Source organism: Cricetulus griseus, chromosome 2, assembly GCF_003668045.3.
Source record: "Cricetulus griseus strain 17A/GY chromosome 2, alternate assembly CriGri-PICRH-1.0, whole genome shotgun sequence".
NCBI lineage: Eukaryota > Metazoa > Chordata > Mammalia > Rodentia > Cricetidae > Cricetulus > Cricetulus griseus.
In genome coordinates, this window is record NC_048595.1 from 96,920,673 (window position 1) to 96,938,304 (window position 17,632).

Consider the following 17,632-nt stretch of genomic DNA (forward strand, 5'->3'; position numbering starts at 1 on the left):
TGAAATTGCCTTAATAACTATGTTGTATCAGGCTAGGATCTGTTAGCATCTCCCAACAGATTCTCCCCTTGTACCTTGTCACAGTGCTGGACTAAGGATACCAAGGTGGGTGGCAGCTGAGGAGCTGTCCCGATACTCTCAGGGCTGTTCCCTTGGGATCCATGTTCTTGAAGGTAGAAAGCACGTGTCTTGATGCTCTTGGTTTTGTAGAATTTACCTCACAGGTAAAACCACAAATTATTTTCCCCTGGTGCTTGGGCTAGAACCCATGGCCTTGCACATCCTAAGTGTATGCCCCATGGAGCTGTACTCCAGCCCCAGCAACTGTTTCTTTAGTGAGAAAAAAGCTTAGTCCAGACCAGCCCCAAGGGAAATGGAGGACCGACACCTCTGTTCCAAATGTCCAGCTTCAAGGGACAGCAAGTGTGGTGCATAAGATTCCTGAGACTGGGCTAGGCAGAGGCTGGCTCCTCAGAGGGGTCTCAGACCTGGGGCCAGCTGCTGTTTTCTAGGCACCATCTCCCAGAGAGGTTTGTGTATCATTTCCTTTGGGCACATGGTTTCAGTCCATGTTGGCTAGTGACAACCATATTTTTAAATGACAAGTTTTCTAATATATGCGTTGCTTAATAAAATACAAATACTCTCTCATAACTGTGTTCTTCAAAGGGAGTCAAATGCATAGCACACAGGTCTGGATAAGACCTCATTCATCTGCCATTCCCTTCATAGCTTTCTTGAAATAGTCAGCTGGTCCTAAATAGAACACTTCCAGTGATGGGGAGCTCACCACTCATGAAGATAACCAAGTTCTTTTTAACATTCATTTTGTGGGGGCAGGGGACCTGAGTACCATGGTACACACATGGATGTTGGGATAACTGGTCGAAGTGGGTTTTGTCTCCCAACATAAGGGTTGTGGGGATTGAACTCAGGTTGTCAGGATGATGACAATCTATCCCCTAAGTTTTCCAAGGAAGCAACCCAACTCTCAGCTGTTTCCAGCCACAAAAATACTGTGAAACATGTTTGTACATCATCCTTTAGCACCATGGAAGCCTTCTATGGTCTCTAGCTTTTAGAGAATTCAGGGGCTCTTTTGCCTATAGTGCCATCTCTTCCACCCAAAATTCTACTTTATCAGGGACACTGGCCATACAGGAGTTCCTAGAGGATAGAAGCATTTAGTGTTGTGAGGGACAGCCTGCTCAAGACAGCATGTGTTTGGTGAGTGGAGGTCCCAGGCCAGATTCTATCACGTTCTGATCAGAAATTTTCTAGGGGGAATGAGGAGGCTAGTAATATGGTTCAGCAGGCTAAGTGCATGCTTCAAAGCCTGGCAATCTGAATTCAATCCCAGGGTCCATTTGGTGAGAGGAGAGAAGTAACTCTTAAAACTTGTCCTCTGCTGGGCGTTGGTGGTGCACGCCTTTAATCTCAGCACTCAGGAGGCTGAGGCAGGTGGATCTCTGAGTGAGACCAGCCTGGTCTACAAGAACTAGTTCCAGGACAGCCTCCAAAGCCACAGAGAAACCCTGTCTCGAAAAACCAAAAAAAAAAAAAAACTTGTCCTCTGGCTGGGCGATGATGGTGCAGCCTTTAATCTCACCACTGGGGAGGCAGAGGTAGGCAGATCTCTGAGTTTGAGGCCAGCCTGGTCCACAAAGCAAGTTCCAGGACAGACTCCAAAGCTACAGAGAAAGCCTGTCTCAAAAAACCAAAACAACAAAAAACACAGAGTGCATACCCACCCATACATATACACACAAAATGTAGAGGCTAGAGAGATGTCTCAGTGGTTAAGAGTACTGGCTGCTCTTGGAGAGGACTCAAGTTCAGTTTCTATCAACCACATGGTAGTCCACAACTGTATCCATTTCATGAGATTAAACACTCTGGCTCCTGTTGGCACCAGACACACATGTGGTGTGCAGACATACATGCAGGCGAAACCATACACATAAATGTAGAAAAGAAAAACTGAATCCTTGGCTCACCACTCCCCAAAGAACTCGGAAGGCTCTGACCCCTTCTTCCCCACATTCCACTCCTACCAAACCACTTCCCAGCTTCCGGGCATTTCCCTAGCCTGCACAGTTTATCCCTTAGCTATTGCTCAATCTACAAGGCTAAACTAGCTGTAACTTCTAGGAGACGTTCCCCTCACCTCTTTTATAGTGAAGGTCAGCTCAGTGGATCCTGTCTGTGGAGGTGACAAGGGCACAGCACTGGAGAGTCTGCCCACAAGCACTTAGGCATGCCAATTTTCCAACTCTGAGTAGGCTGGGAAGTGCCTGGATACAAACCAGAACACCCCTCACTCCCACCACCCCAGAAGTCAGTCTAGACTCCAAGAAAGGGAGTCCTAATTCACAAAGAAACCTCTCAGGCTCATGGAGAAGAGGCTTGAATAGACTTTCAAATAGGAATGATATAGTAAATAAGGTTGGGTTGGGCCCAGAGAGATGATGGCTCAGTTTTTATGAGTTCAAACTATTCTTGCAAACCCACCACCCATATCAGGCAGCTCACAGCTGCTTATAACTCCAGCGCCAGGTGATCCGACACACCCCCACCCCCACCCCCGGCCTGTGAGGGCATGCACAAACACACACACACACACACACACCACACAAAATCTTAAAAAGATAAGGTCAAATAAGTATGAACACAAAGATTAAGAACTTGAAAAGGGGACTGGAGAGGTGGCTCAGAGGACCTGGGTTCAATTTCCAGCACCCACATGGCAACTCACAACTGTCTCTAACTCCAGTTCCAGGAGATTCGAGACCCTCACACAGACATATGTGCAAGCAACACACAACACACACACACATACACACCAACCAACCAACCAACCAACCAACCAGGCAGCTGTGGTACAAGTCTTTAATACTAGCACTCAGGAAGCAGAGGCAGATGGATCTCAGAATTCAAAGCCAGCCTGGTCTACAAAGTGAGTTCCAGAACAACCAGAGCTACACAGAGGAATCCTATCTGAAAAAACCAAAACACACACACACACACCACCTTGAAAAGCAGCAGCTGAAGAGAAGTCTCAGCAGTTAAGAACATTTTTTGCTCTTGCAGAAATCCTGGGTTAAATTCTCATCATGTACATAGCTCATACTATAATTCTAGTAAGGGGATCTGATGCCCTCTTTTGACCTCCATTATACATACATACATAAAATAAACATAAATCTTTAAAGAGAGAAAGGGCTTTAAAAGGGCTTAAGATGGCATGATAGGTAAGAGTGTTTGCTGCTAAAGCACTGGGACCTGAGTCCTCAGCACCAAATGAAAAGCCAGGCCAAGCAGAGACAGATTTCTGGAGCCTGCTAGAAGTCAGCACAGCTGATGCTGCCTCAGATAAAGTGGACAGTGATAAAACAGGATATCTGACCTCTGCAAACATACACAAACACACAAAAGGGGCGGGGTGGCTAATGGGCCAGTGATACAGGTCAGCTGGTAAATAGGAATGCTGCCAAGTCTGATGGCCTCAGTTTTATCCTTGGAACCAACATGGTGGAGGGAGAGAACTGACTCCCACAAGTCACTCTCTGTAACTCTTGCACACATACACACATATAAAAAAATAAAATGTGGGCCCAGTGTGGTGGTGCACACCTTGAATCTCAGCAATCAGGAAGCAGAAGGCAATCAGATCTCAGAGCTCAAGTCCAGTCTGGTCTACATAGCAAGTTCCACAATAGCCAGGGAAATAGAGTGAGATCCTGTCTCAGGAAAAAAAAAATTCTAAATAAAATGAAGACAATTAGATACTTGAAAAGAACAAAATGATTAATCTCAGCATTGATTCCAAAGAACAAAGTGAAATGTGACAATGAACCTCTATAAAAAGTTCACACAGCTTAAAGAAGTCGAACAATGGAGTCTTTGTGCCTGGGTTTGTAATCTGTCATATGTGACAAGACACTCTGGTGATTACCACAGGGATCATTTCTGCATCCCTCCTCACACTTGAGACATCTAAGCTCTATGCGCCACACTGTCACCTTGCACAGATACAGACAGTTCTTCCCCTCTTCACATTCCCCTTCTAACAGTTGCCTCACTGATCCACTGTGTGCACCATGGGTTAGCATACACCTGCCCCGTCTGAGGACTAGCCCTCTGAGGAAGGGGCTGGCTGCTTAGAGCCATGGTGGTAACTGACATAGAGTGTGCCCTGAGGATTTGCCAAAGGGAAATTTGCTCTCTCCCAACCTTTACTCACAGAGACAGGTGAGCCTGCCTCTGCCCACAGGGCCTCAGGCAGTCTAATGCAAAATGATCACTCTGGGAACCCAGGGCAGGATAGGAGAGGAGGGAAATCAACTGTCTGAGGAATCAAGATCTCGAGTTCCTGGAGTTGCTCTGTAGGTAGGAACATGAAGGATTAAGGTGACAACAGAGCTACACAGAAACCCTGAAGGAGCTACATTTGCTCTGGGCCACCTTCTCTGGCTGGACACCTCAAAGTAGAATGGCTTCATTGGCTCTTCCTTTCCAATGGGCTGGACACAGGTGGCCACTGTGACAGGGTGCACCCAATACACTGGACAGTAGTAGCAGGGTGGCTGAGAAGCCAGGGAGTGGCACTTTATTTTAAGATTTGATTTTCTTGCTGTGATTTTCCACAGAGTCTTCCAGGATTGTGTCATCTTCTTCAACAGTGACTAGCATCTTCTTGCCCACTAAGTTGAAGATGTCTTCAGGAGGATAGCCTTTAGGCTCCCCCACCTTCACAGTGAGCATGTCCAGGGTCAGGACGGTGCCTTCGGGGATTCTCACTTTGGCCACCACAGACTTGCCCAGCTGTGGACACAGGAAGATCAGTGTCAGATCCTAGAAATCACTCCTGCGCACTTGACATTCCTGTGATGGGACCTTCACAGCACAGACTTTACTCACTAGTGTCAGGTGACATCACAGACTAAGAGGACAGGCCTTCCCAGGAACACAGCACAAAGGGCAGGGCTCAGGCTGTGTAGCCTGATAGATCCAGGTTCAAATCCTGTGGGCCTTGGGTGCTTTGTTTGGCTTCCCTGCTAAAGGTGCTGGCACCTTGTCAGAGTATTAACAGAGTGGGATAGAGCATGCTCCCAGCATATGACAACAGTGATTACTTTTGTCCCCACAACATGACAACTGTGATTGCTTTTGTCCCTGTCTAGTTAACATATTATGAGAAACTAAGGTCAAAAGAAGGCAGGCAGCTTGGTCAAGTTGTCAATAGCCAAGATGAGAACCTAAAAGAGGGGTAAGGAGGGCTCATGAGCAATGAGGGTGACTGTTACTCAGATGACAAGGGGTGCCCAGGAAGGGGACAGACACTACAGAAGATGTGGAGACCAGGGCCTGGCTCACAACCAGCACCTCGGCCTCCCCGTAAATACTCTGAAGCAGCATTTGCTGCCCTCCATAGCTCACACATGAGAGCTTTCGAGTGCTAATTCTGCTTGGAACTTAGCACCAGGAAAAGCTGTCTCAGCGGCTGATTATCATACTGTGGCCCTTGCTGTGTTTCGCCCTCCGCTTTGAACACGCCCAACTCCTGTAACTCTCATGCTAGTTTTCTGCACAACTCTCCCCACTTCATCTGCAAGGCGATTATATTCTTTTACTGCTAACTTCCCAGTACATGTGGGCCTGTGATGGGGGGGCATAGCAGGTAGTCTTCCACGGAATAAAAGATGACAATATTTCTCATGTATACCGAGTGTCTATCCTCTGCCCTGAGCCATACTACTGCCAATGAGGAGTTCTGGCTCTAAACGCCCAAGGACAGAAAGGCCCAGGCCACAGCTTCCAAGAAGTCGGAAGGCATGCCTCAGCCTCACCATCACTGCCTACCAGCGCCACACAATGGCCGTGGCCACCCACCCAGTGCCCCCTTGTACTTAGGACTGCCCAGGCTCTCTTCCCAATGCCTCAGAATATGCCTACTCCAAGTGACCCGGTTAGGCTATCTTAGAGCTTCACTTTGTATCTCCTAGGGTTCACAGCCGAGGCCACAGGCTTCAGAGACTTAGTAGAAAAGCTAATGTGACCAGAGGTGGATGAAAAGCCTGAATTGCTCTTATGTAACACATCACCCTGCTGCTCCCACAGCCTAATGACACTCAGATGGGTGGGTATGACATTCCTTTACCTGGTCATCCCTCAGGCTCAAACAGGCCATACTGAATCCAGCTCCTAGCCAAGTGTGCCACACCTACTTCAGGACAGCAAGGCTAGGCAGTCACAGAGTCAGGAAGCACCCACCTTCTCGTTGCAGGCCATCTCACAGGGCAGCAGCTGCTTTGTTGGAGATCCCAATGCCCGCTCTACCAGGCGCACAGACCGCACCAGCTCTGCCAGTTCTCCAGGCTCCAGCGAGGCTGAGTGGTCACTCCCCTTCCAGGTTTTGTCCAAAGTTATGTGACGTTCCAACACCTTGGCCCCCAGAGCCACTGCAGCCACAGATATGGCAATGCCTGTCTCATGCCCAGAATACCCTATGGGAATGTCGGGAAAGAGTTTCTGGTATTCCTATAAAATAGAAAGGGGGAGTGGTTACCCTTCTGGGACTTCACACATGTTCCCCTCATCAGGGAGATCTGACCAGCACCCCACTTCAGCCACTCCCGGGCAGAGCAGCCAGGGGTGGGACAGTAAGGCAGGCACTCTGAGCCTCCCCTTTGTGGGAAGAATAAAAGCATCCATTGAGGGTTGTTGGGAACAGTGAGAGCACCTGCTGTACTGGCTGGTTTTATGTCAACTGACACAGGAGGGAGCCTCAATTGAGAAAATGCTTCCGTAAGATCTGGCTGTAGGGCTGGAGAGATAGCTCAGAGGTTAAGAGCACTGGCTGCTCTTCCAGAGGTCCTGAATTCAATCCCCAGCAACCTCATGGTGGCTCACAACAATCTATAATGATATACGGTGCCCTCTTCTGGTGTGCAGACATACATGCAGGCAGAATGTTGTATTCATAATAAATAAGATCTGTAAATTTACAAAGTGTGCCATAGTTGGTTACAATTTTGGTTGTAACAAAAGCTAGGGCTAGGGCTACATACAGCTCAGTGGCGTGCCATGGCCCTGGGTCCAATCCCCAGCACTGCAAATGAACAGACAATGAGGAAATGGGTCAATAAGACCCGCACTTCACGCTCACCGAGATGACGCGCAGGTTGGCATCCTCCGGCTGCAGTGGGTAGGCACTGGTGCACTGGAGGAAGCAGAAGTTGGGGTTGAGGGGCTTCACGATCTGGTATACTTGCTTCATGGTGTCCATCGACTGCATCCCACTGGAGATCACCATAGGCCGACCTGAAGAACCGGCACCTTCTTCACAGGGCTCAGACTCCCCCTCCCACATCGCCCTAGACACCGCACAGTTGCTGATGGGGAAATCCACTTCCTCAGCATCATGCTTCAGCAAAGGGAAGCACACCAAGGGGAAGAGAGGCATCTCTACAGATCAAGAGGCTGCACGGTACAGAACAGGCTTCGTCTCAGTCTACGAATCCCAAATCCAAATACTCCAAATTCTGGAACACTCTTGCTCGCAAGCATTTGGAATGAGGGACACACAACCTGCAGTGTGGTAGATTCCCAGTGCATGAGCACAGCTGAGGCGGCCTGAGAGAGAGAGCTACCAGCTCTAGTGCTGGCCTGCATAGAGCCCTGTCCTCAGGGCTTGTGACACCTTGCCTACGACACAAGTACAGAATATGCTGGCAGCATGACCTGCTTCCATCCCAGGTTTGTAATGAGGGTCAACTGAGATCATTCACTTTTGGGAAGTCAATTTACCAAGTGTCATGTGGAGACTTAAGAACGGAGATTCCTACAGGGGGTGAGGATGTGGCTCAGTGGTGGAACACACACATCCAGTGCACAGGACACTGGGTTCAGTCGCTAGCACTGCCCTAAAACAAAAGGGTAGGAGGTTTCTAGAATGTGTCTCCAAAGCTGGGTGTGGTGGCACACATCTCTAATCCCAGTACTAGGAGGTGGAGGCAAGCAGATCTCTAAAAGTCTGAAGCCAGCCTGGTCTATAGCAGGTTCCAGGCCAGTCAGGCTACATAGTGAGGCTCTGTCTCAAAAAACAAACAAAGGAAAAAACCCAGATGAGTCTCCATAAATACTATCACAGTAAGCGGCCACTAGGGGGCAGAAACACGAAGTATGGACTCTGGTTATAAGAAAAAAAGACACTTACCTTTCTTGGCTGTCTTCTCCAGATAAGGAAAATTGTTAGTGTCACCAGATCCAACTTTGAAAAACGGGACATTCAGTTCATGCAGAAACTCAACTGCCATCTACAAAAAAATGAGATCGGGTACCTTTCACCATTGTTCAGAAACACTGCCCTTGGCCTCGTGGTACAGGATGGGTGATGGAGGAACCCAGTGCAGGAGACTAGAAAGCAGGGGGGGTGGAGGGGGCAGGGGAGTTCCTGCTAGGAAGAGTGCCTCATTTTGTAGACCACTTGAGGAAATCATTGCCATCTAGTGGCCATTTTGAAAACTGCCACCTTGATTCATCACCCTGCAAGTGTTCAAACCTGCCTTCAGGTCCTGCCTTCAGGCTTGGTCACAGCATAGTGGCTTTCTTTCCAGGGGCCTGCTGGCTTCCTCTGACCTGCCCTACTGCTGTTAGACCTCTTTCCTGACCCTACCACTTTTGCTTTTCAGTTTGCCTTAAAGTAATTCAATCAATACATAGCTCTTCAGACGCCTAACTGGGATCAGGCCATGGAACATGCCACCCCCAGCAGACTGGTGTCAAAGAAATGCCAGCTATGGATCCCAGGAGGGAGGGTCCTGGAGATAAACCTGTCTGGTTTCAAATCTAGGTCTACCAAACTGGTTTGACTTAGGATGCTTTTTTTTGCTTTTTAAAACAGGCTCATGCTATTCTAGGCTGGCCTGGAACTTGCTATGTAGCCTACACTGGCCTCCAACTCTTGATTCTCCTGCCTCAGTCTTCCAAGGGCTAGGATTACAGGCATCACCACCATGCCTGGTTGACTGACTCAGAGCTGTTTAAAGTTCAGTAAGAGCAGACAGCGGGCAAGGCACCACACGCCTTTGATCCCAGCACTAGGAAGGTTGAAGCAGGTGGATCTGTGAGTTTGAGGTCAGCCTGGTCTGCAGTGCATTCCAAGACAGCCTCCAAAAGCTACAGAGAAATCCTGCCTCAAAAAACCAAAACAAAACAAAATCCACAAATAAAATACAAACAGATAGTAGGTGGTCATAGATCCTTTCTGTGTGGATACTCTGAGAAACTACTGATCTAAGGAAGGGGTAACAGTGCTTCTGTTTTGAAAATAATGGCACCATCTTGTAACCCAGGCTAGCCTCAAAACTGCCTCCCTCCTATCACTGCTTTGAGTGCTGGGATTCCAGGCACGCTCCACCGCACTGGGGGAATTGGGACTTTTCTAAAGGCCCTTTGGCTGGGATCATGCAGGAGAGGAAAAAGCCCACAGTGATGAACTGGAGAGAGCAGGGGTGAGTGACCATTGGAGAGCTATGAATGAAAATTCAAAAAAAATAAAATAAAAATAATGGTGTGTCTGACTAGAAACAATAACAACAACAAAAACCTAGACGGAGTTTCTGTGTCTGTAGAGACTGAACCAATTAGAATTTCAGTACTGTGGACAGATTGGAATTTTTAGAATCAGAAGCTAATTACTTTATCTTGGGCTAGTTTTAGCCATGCCTTGTCCCACTATATATCTGAACTAACACCTCATGGCAATAAATAAAAACCTCAGCCAGGCAGTGGTAGCACAATCTTTAATCCCAGCACTCAGGATGCACAGGCAGGTGAATCTTTGAGTTTGAGACCAGTCTGGTCTACAGAGTGAGTTCCAAGAAAAATAAGGGCTACAGAGAGAAACCCTGTCTCAAATAAATAAATAAATAAATAAATAAATAAATGAGTAAGTAAGTGAGTAAATAAATACCTCTTAGAAGCTATCAACTTAGCAGAACACTGGTGGGCCAGTCCAAGAGCTAAATGTCATCAGACAGCATCTTGGGCCTATAGAATGGCTCCCCTGTCATATTATACCCACCTCTCTGGTATACTCACCAATGTATTTTAAAGTTGCTCTGATTTATGACTCTCTTATTTCTGTAAAACTACAAAAACCCTGTGAGACCACTTCCACGTTGGAACATGGAATTTGGGGTAACCTAAGTGTGTCACTCAGAATGGCTCCAGAATAAACTGTCTCTTGTTCCATTTAAGATGAGAGATGTGGTCTTTATGTCCACAGAGCACAGAAGGATGGGCCAGCCCTGTCATAGGCACCAGGCAGCAGGCAGCCAGAGGAAGGAGGTGGAGAGGAAGGACATGAACAGGTGCCCTTCAGAGGCCCCAGGCTCATGGTTTCTGCTTGCTGCCCCAACACTAAGCTTTCTTTGACTGAAGCCCACCTCTGCTGCACTCCCTCCTGAAAGGTGTCCTGGGAACTTCTTCTGTCTCCATAAAATTCTGCCACACCTCAACCATTCCTAAGCACACAGAGAACACCCGAGGAACAAGGCACTTGTAAATGCCGTCATATCGCAGTCAGGAAGTTTAACCCTGGGAGCCACCTGCTTCAGAAACAGGTGGGAGACGTGGAAGAACAGGCAGAACCCAATGAAGCCAGCTCTGAAGAGGCTGACCAGGAAATGCTAACTTGGCAAAGAATGATTAATTTACTCTTTGTAAAGGCTTTATAGACTATTTCCCCATCACTGCCCTTTCTCCTCCCTACCTGTGCCCAAGGACAGCCATGACACCAGCTGCAAACAAGTGCCAGAGGAACCTCCTTCCTAAGAGGCAGCAGGGAAACCCCAGCAGATTTTCAGTATAGAAAAGCAGTACTGTTTCTGGCTTGCAGGCTGTGTTGGCCAGGCTCACCACCAAGGGCTAGGACTTTTCAATTTTTTTAAAAATTTGCTTTTTGGGGTTTTGTTTGTTTTTTCCATGATGAAAGAAGAAAGCAACAGAATCTCACTTTGTATCTCTGACTGTCTGAAACTCACTATACAGCATAGGTTGGTTTTGAACTCACAACAGTCACCCAGCCTACACTTAACCAGTGCTGGAATGAAAGGCACAGGCCATCATATGGGCTTCCTGCCTTTTGCAAAGACCAATACTTACAATTACAAACATATTCTGAAGTCTGTAAACTAACACAAAGACAGGGGTATGTTTTATGAACCAGCACTCAGGAGGTAGAGTTCCAGATCAGTATCATCTACATAGCATTTTCCAATAGGATTACATAGTAAGACATAGTGAGACAGAGAGAATGTGTGTGTGTGTGTGTGTGCTCACGCATGCACACTTTCAATCATCTAACTAAAGCCAATGAGAAACTATTCCAAGGGCAGTAAAAGCGTGTCCCTAAAGTCCACCCTAAGGACTCTAAGGAAGTAACTGAGGACACACAGAAAAGATGCTCACCTTGGCATTTGTTTTGTTATGAGACATTCTCATGTATTTCAGGCTGGCCTCAAACCATGCAGCTGAGGTTGCCCTGAACTAATTCTCCTACCTCCACCTCCCAAATACTAGAGTTAAAAGTTGACACCACCAAGTCTGGTTCAGCATCATTTAACAGTATAAAAAAACTAAAAGTAATAGCCAGATGCTGGTGACACAAACCTTTAATCCCAGCACTCAGGAGGCAGAGGCAAGGGGATCTCTGTGAGTTTGAGGCCAGCCTCGTATACAAAGTGAGTTCCAGGGCTGTTTCACAGAGAAACCCTGTCTGGAAACCAAAGGAAAACAAAACAAAACAAAACAAAAACTAAAGGTAAGCCTGTAATCCCAGCACTCAGGATTCTGGGGGTGGAGTACCATGAGACCAGCCTGGTCTACATGGTGAGTTCCAGACCAGCCAAGGCTACATACTGAGACCCTGTCTCAAAAAAACAAAACAACAAATAACATTCTAGTGTATCCTCCAAATGAAACATTGTACTGCTACCAAAGCCTTTACAAAGGTAGAATAAAAGCTGTGTTCTAACATTAACTGGGAAAAAAAAGGACAGAAAACCAAATGTGACAAGCCAGGAAGTAACCAGTAGCAGTACATACTGTAAGACTCAAAAAGGAAATCCAGAGAGAGACAACATATGGGAACCATAGGCCATCCCCTGTCATTCCTGTGTCTCAATCTCTTCCTGTTGCCTTTGGATCCCGATGCAGAACTGTCAGGTATCTCTCCAGTTCTATGTCTGTCTGTGTGTCACCATGCTTCCCACCATGACAATGGACTAAACCACAGAACTGTAAGCCAGCCCCAATTAAAGGTTTTCCTTTATAAGAGTTGCCATGGTCATGGTGTCTCTTCACAATAATAGAAACCCTAAGACATAAACTTTCTGTACCATTGTCCTGTTTCTAAGACTAAAGTTTTTAACATTCAGAAAAGAGAGAACATAGGATCACCAAAAGACAGAAGTTATACCTGGCAGCGGTGGCACAAATCTTTAATCCCAGCACGCAGAAGGCAGAGGCAAACAGATCTCTGAGTTCAAGGCTAGCCTGGTCTACAGAGTGAGTTCTAGGACAGCCAGGGTTATAATAGAGAGACTGTCTCAAGAGAGAGAGGGAGAGGGGGAGAGAGAGAGAGAGAGAGAGAGAGAGAGAGAGATTATAATGCAAAATGGACTTGAGGCCTAGTACCAGATGGACTCTTCTAGGATGTCAGTACAGCCAGCCTCTGAGCCACTTCCCTGTGGGTGATACCAACGGCACCCCAGAGAGCCAGTCAGAGCTGGCTGGTGAGGCACACTGGTTTCCAATCTAAACCACATTCTCATGGTGGAGCCTGGCGCAGCTCAGCTGCCCCACAGTGTGAAGATGCTGGGGTTCAGCGTGGCTGCTCTGATCCAAGGGCACTGCTTTTAAACTATGGTACCCTTCTCTCAAAACACCTTTTCTGAGCCTCCGGCCGGCCGGCTTCCTACTTAGCTGGACATAGTTAAGATAAGCAGAGCTAGAGCTGGCTTTACACCAAAAGATGCCTGCGTCCCACAAGTGGCCGAGCGCTCACCTCATCCATGCCAGAGGCAGTGAAGAAGATGCCAATCTCCTGCGCATAGCGCTGCAGCTCCTTGTACTGGGCGTGGCTGAATTCTAGATGCCGCTTATGCTCGCCGTATGTCGTCCCCCATGAATGCTTCGAAGTATATGGTCTCTCCAGGGCCTTCCGGTTAAACTTGAACTCCAACTCACTCTTCTGAAACTTAGCACAGTCAGCCCCACACTCCTGCAACACACAGAAGGACAATTTCAGTGACCTGGAGCAGAAGTATTGGGGAGCAAATGATATGACATCATTATATCTAGACAAAATGGAATGGGGCTGAAAAAATGCTCAGTGGGTGAAATGAGGTCATGAGGATTTAAGTTAAATCCTCACCACCCATGTAAAAGAGTCAGATGTCGTACCCCCATCCCTGGGGCTGGCTGACCAAATCATGAGCAATATGTCTCAAAAAATAAGGTGGAGGGCAGGTAAAATGGCTCATCAGATAAAGACGCTTGACATCAAGCCTAACAAACTGATATAGTAGAAGAACAGAACTCCTGAAAGTTGTGTTCAGACCTCTAGACAAGCACAGTGGCATGTACACACACGTACACACACACGTACACACACACACACACACACACACACACACACACACACACACACACACAATACATAGTGAGATAAGGTCTCACTAAATAGCCTGGACTGGCCTGGAAATTGCTCCCTAGACCAGCATGGCCTCAAACTTACAGTGGTTCTCCTGCCTCTGCTTTCTGACTGTTAGGATTGATTAAAAGTGTGGATCACTACAACAGGCTTACATAAAAGTTCTTTTTAAAAAGAAAAACAGAAAAAGAAAGAAAGAGAGAAAGAAAGAAAGAAGGAAGGAAGGAAGGAAGAGAGAGAGAGAGAGAGCGGGTGGTGGAGGTGTTGGGGGGGCGTAGCACACGCCTTTAATCCTAGCACTCCAGAGACAGAGTCAGGCAGATCTCTGAGTTTAAGGCCATCCTGGTCTACAGAGTGAGTCCCAGGACAGTCAGGGCTACACAGAGAAACCGTGCCTCAAAAACAAATCTTTAAACTGGGTATAGCAGTGTGTGCCTTTGATCCCAGGCACTTAGAAGGCAGAGGCAAAGGCAGGTGGAACTCTGAATTGGAGGCCAGCATGGTCTATAAAGCAAGTTCTGGGACTACATAGTTTGATCCTGTCTTGAAAAGAAAAGAAAGAAAAACTGAAATAAAAAGTCCTTTTAAAAATGTATTTTATTGGCCTGGTGAAATGTCTCAGCTGGTAAGTGCTCAGGCCTGATGACCTGTGTTTGATCCCTGAGACCCACACATGTGGAAATGCACTCTAAATGTAATAAAACAAACAACAGATTCATCATGGGAGCAAGTGAGCTTGCACACTACAAACCCCAAGTACTAAACGTACAAATGTGCCTCGTGCTACAAATGGCAGCAAAGTCAAAATGAAGGGACTGTAAGAATTCCCCTGCTTTGAATTTTAAAACACCACAGAAAGAGAAATAAGAAACACTCAAAGCCTAGAAAAGTCACCTGCTCAAGACCATTCAACTAGTAATGTCCAGAATCTAGGCCAGGCCCCTTGCACTGCCACACAGGCCCAACCTTGTCCCTGTGTCCCCAGCCCCAGTGCCCTCCAGAACTAAAGAGAATGTGTGAGAGAAAACCCATAACTCTGTTTGCTCAGTTTTTATAGGATCTTTACAGCTTCATCATACAGAGAGGTCACACCTTGGAAAAACAGGCTGTTCCTCTGAACCCTTTATAGAACAAAGGTTGGAGACTTGTGTCTAAACGCAAAGATTAAAAAGTGTGAGGTTTTGGGGGCTGGAGAGATGGCTCAGAGGTTAAGAGCACTGGCTGCTCTTCCAGAGGTCCTGAGCTCAATTCCCAGCAACCACATGGTGGCTCACAACCATCCGTTATGAGATCTGGTGCCCTCTTCTGGTGTGCAGATATACATGGAAGCAGAATGTTGTATACATAATAAATAAATAAAATCTTTAAAAAAAAAAAGTGTGAGGTTTTGAGATGAGGTCTCATTATGTAGCCTTGGTGGGCCTAGAACTTGTTCTCTAGACCAGGCTGGCCTCGAAATCATAGAAATCTGCCAGCCTCTGCTGGGATCAAAGGTGTGCACCATCACAACTTGCTTCTTTAAGTCTTTAAAATGAAACTGACAACAGGCTGTTGTAGAAATGAAAGGAGAGGACACTTAAAAGCACTTAGCTCAGTCCCAGCACTCAGGAGGCAGAGGCAGGCGGATCTCTGTGAGTTCGAGGCCAGCCTGGTCTCCAGAGCGAGTGCCAGGATAGGCTCCAAAGCTACACAGAGAAACCCTGTCTCGAAAAACCAAAAAAAAAAAAAAAAAAAAAAAAAAAAAGCACTTAGCTCGGTACTTCAGAGTGAGAATCTAAAACTTGTTAGCAGTTATTACTCCTAAATCCCTTTGGGATTCAATGGTACTACATTCACAAGACCATTTATTTTTACCCTGAGAAAGGGTAAAGTAAAACTGAATTTCAGACAATAAAAGTTAAGTGGTCAGCTACTTCTCTTTTTTTAAATTAATTTATTTACTTTATGTGTATAGGTGTTTTGTCTGCATGTATGTCTGGTGTGAGCAGAGGTGAGAAGGTGTCAGATCCCTTAGAACTGGGGTCAGACATGGTAGTGAGCTGCCAGGTAGGTACTGGGAATTGAACTCAAGTATTTTGGAAGAGAAGCCAGTGCTCTTAACCACTGAGCCATCTTTCCAGCTCCAGGAACTGCTCAGTGTAATGGCCCATGCCTATAATCCCCCAGCATTTGGGAGACTGAGGCAGGAGGACTGTCACAAGTTTCAGCCTAGTCTGGTCTACATAGTAAGTTCCAAGCCAATCTACAATACAGAGTGAGAGAAACTCTTGTTGACAAAAACAACGAAAATCATCAATTAAAAAAAAAATAATAAGCCAGGCAGTGGTGGCTCATGGCTTTAATCCCAGCACTTAGGAGGCAGAGGCAGGCGAACTTTATTTATTAAAGCTGAGGGCTAGAGTCACAATGATGAGCACTACGGTCTTAGAGACCGATTCATAACAGAGAAATGTTTAAATAATGTATGACAAGCCCCCAAGGGAAGGCTTGCACACATAATCCCACCATTTGAAAGACAGAAGCAGAATGACTAAGGGAGAGCTTGGGAGCCACGATGAGTCCCAGGCTAGCCCAGGTTAGAATGAGACCCTGTTTCAAAAAGACTAAAAACAAACCAGTGTGAGTGCTAGGGCTGGGGGCTGCGGGTGGGAATGGCTGGAGAAATCATCTTGTAGTTCTGACTGAAGAGTGGCGATTTACTGAGAAGTGTGTGTGTGTGTGTGGGGGTGCATACTCATACATATCTTAGCAGTAGTAGGGGTCACCTAAGGAGCTCTGTGCTGACTACCGTGCTTTACACTCCTTTCTTCATTTGATGCTCATCACAACGCCACGAAGCCGGGTTTTCAAAGCAGGCAGCAGCTTAGGCAGTACAGAAATTCCCCTAGCGGGATCTGCACTCCGAAACCTGCACTTTTCACCGTTCAGCAATGTAAACACTGGGACTGGCAGGTGAAAAAATAAAAAGGAACAGCAACTTCCAACGACTGTAGTTGTTGGAAACCAATGGTCACGGGAGGCTCTCCGAGGTGTCTTATGACAAGCAGGAAGGGGCTGGGTCCCTAAGATCCTGGTCTGGTAGGGAGCCCACGGACTACGCCAGGCAAGGGCAGAAGCTAATCTAACCGGAAAAGGGAAGAAAGAGGTCGGGTCAGCAGGGAGGCGGAGGGGACGAGCAAGCGCTCCTGGAAGATCGAGCTGCGGAGCCGAGGCAAGTGAGACACGGAGCACAGAACCAGAAAGCTCTCGCGACCGCGCTTTCCGGAACCTCCCGGTGAACTCTTCCAGGTCCCTCCTTAACTCGCCTCTGGGCTCCACTGTTAACCTCCCGCGGCCCCGCCCCTCACCTTGGCAGTGCGGATCATGCGCTTGGCTATGTCCAGGTCGCCCTGGTGGTTCTGGCCGATCTCCGCGATGATGAAGCACGGATGCTGCCCTCCCACCCAGCGCCCGGGACACAGCTCCAGTTCCAGCGGCATGATGTCCACCCGCGCCCGCGCGCTTCTCGTGGCGTTTCCGCCCCCGCTGCATAGGCCCGCGGGTCCCGGCCCGCCACGTCAGCTGGGCGGCCGCCCCGCAGCCAATCCGCGGGCCCCGTCTCGCTCGACAGCCAATAGGAACCCTCCCTCGAGGAGAACGGAGACAAGAGCAAGCCCCGCCCCGCCTGCGCCGCGGGCGGGGCCCGTAGGCGGGATCCCGGGTTTGGCCACCGCCTCCAGGCATGGCTTGGTTTAAGCTAGGCGCTAAGGGCAGGAGAGAGTGCACCCCATGATGCAGACAGGAAAACAGGTGATCTAGAGTTCGAATCCAAGGGATGCTGATTCTGAGACGCAACAGAAAAACATGGAAATCTTGCTAGCATGAAAAGAAAAAAGAGCACCTCACCCAGAAATACAGGTGACACTGGTCAGC

At 47.6% G+C, this 17,632-nt stretch overlaps 1 protein-coding gene across 1 annotated transcript; it reads right to left on the minus strand.

The window, feature by feature from the left end:
* Nucleotides 1-3,786: 3,786 nt before the first annotated feature.
* Nans (N-acetylneuraminate synthase) lies at nt 3,787-17,199 on the minus strand. The gene is made up of 6 exons (XM_027403145.1): nt 17,068-17,199; nt 13,073-13,288; nt 8,219-8,318; nt 7,169-7,323; nt 6,274-6,540; nt 3,787-4,824 (listed from the first exon to the last, which is right to left on the minus strand). The coding sequence occupies exons 1-6, from the start codon at nt 17,197-17,199 to the stop codon at nt 4,615-4,617; spliced, it is 1,080 nt and encodes a 359-aa protein (XP_027258946.1). The 3' UTR covers nt 3,787-4,614.
* Between the last annotated feature and the right edge of the window lie 433 nt (nt 17,200-17,632).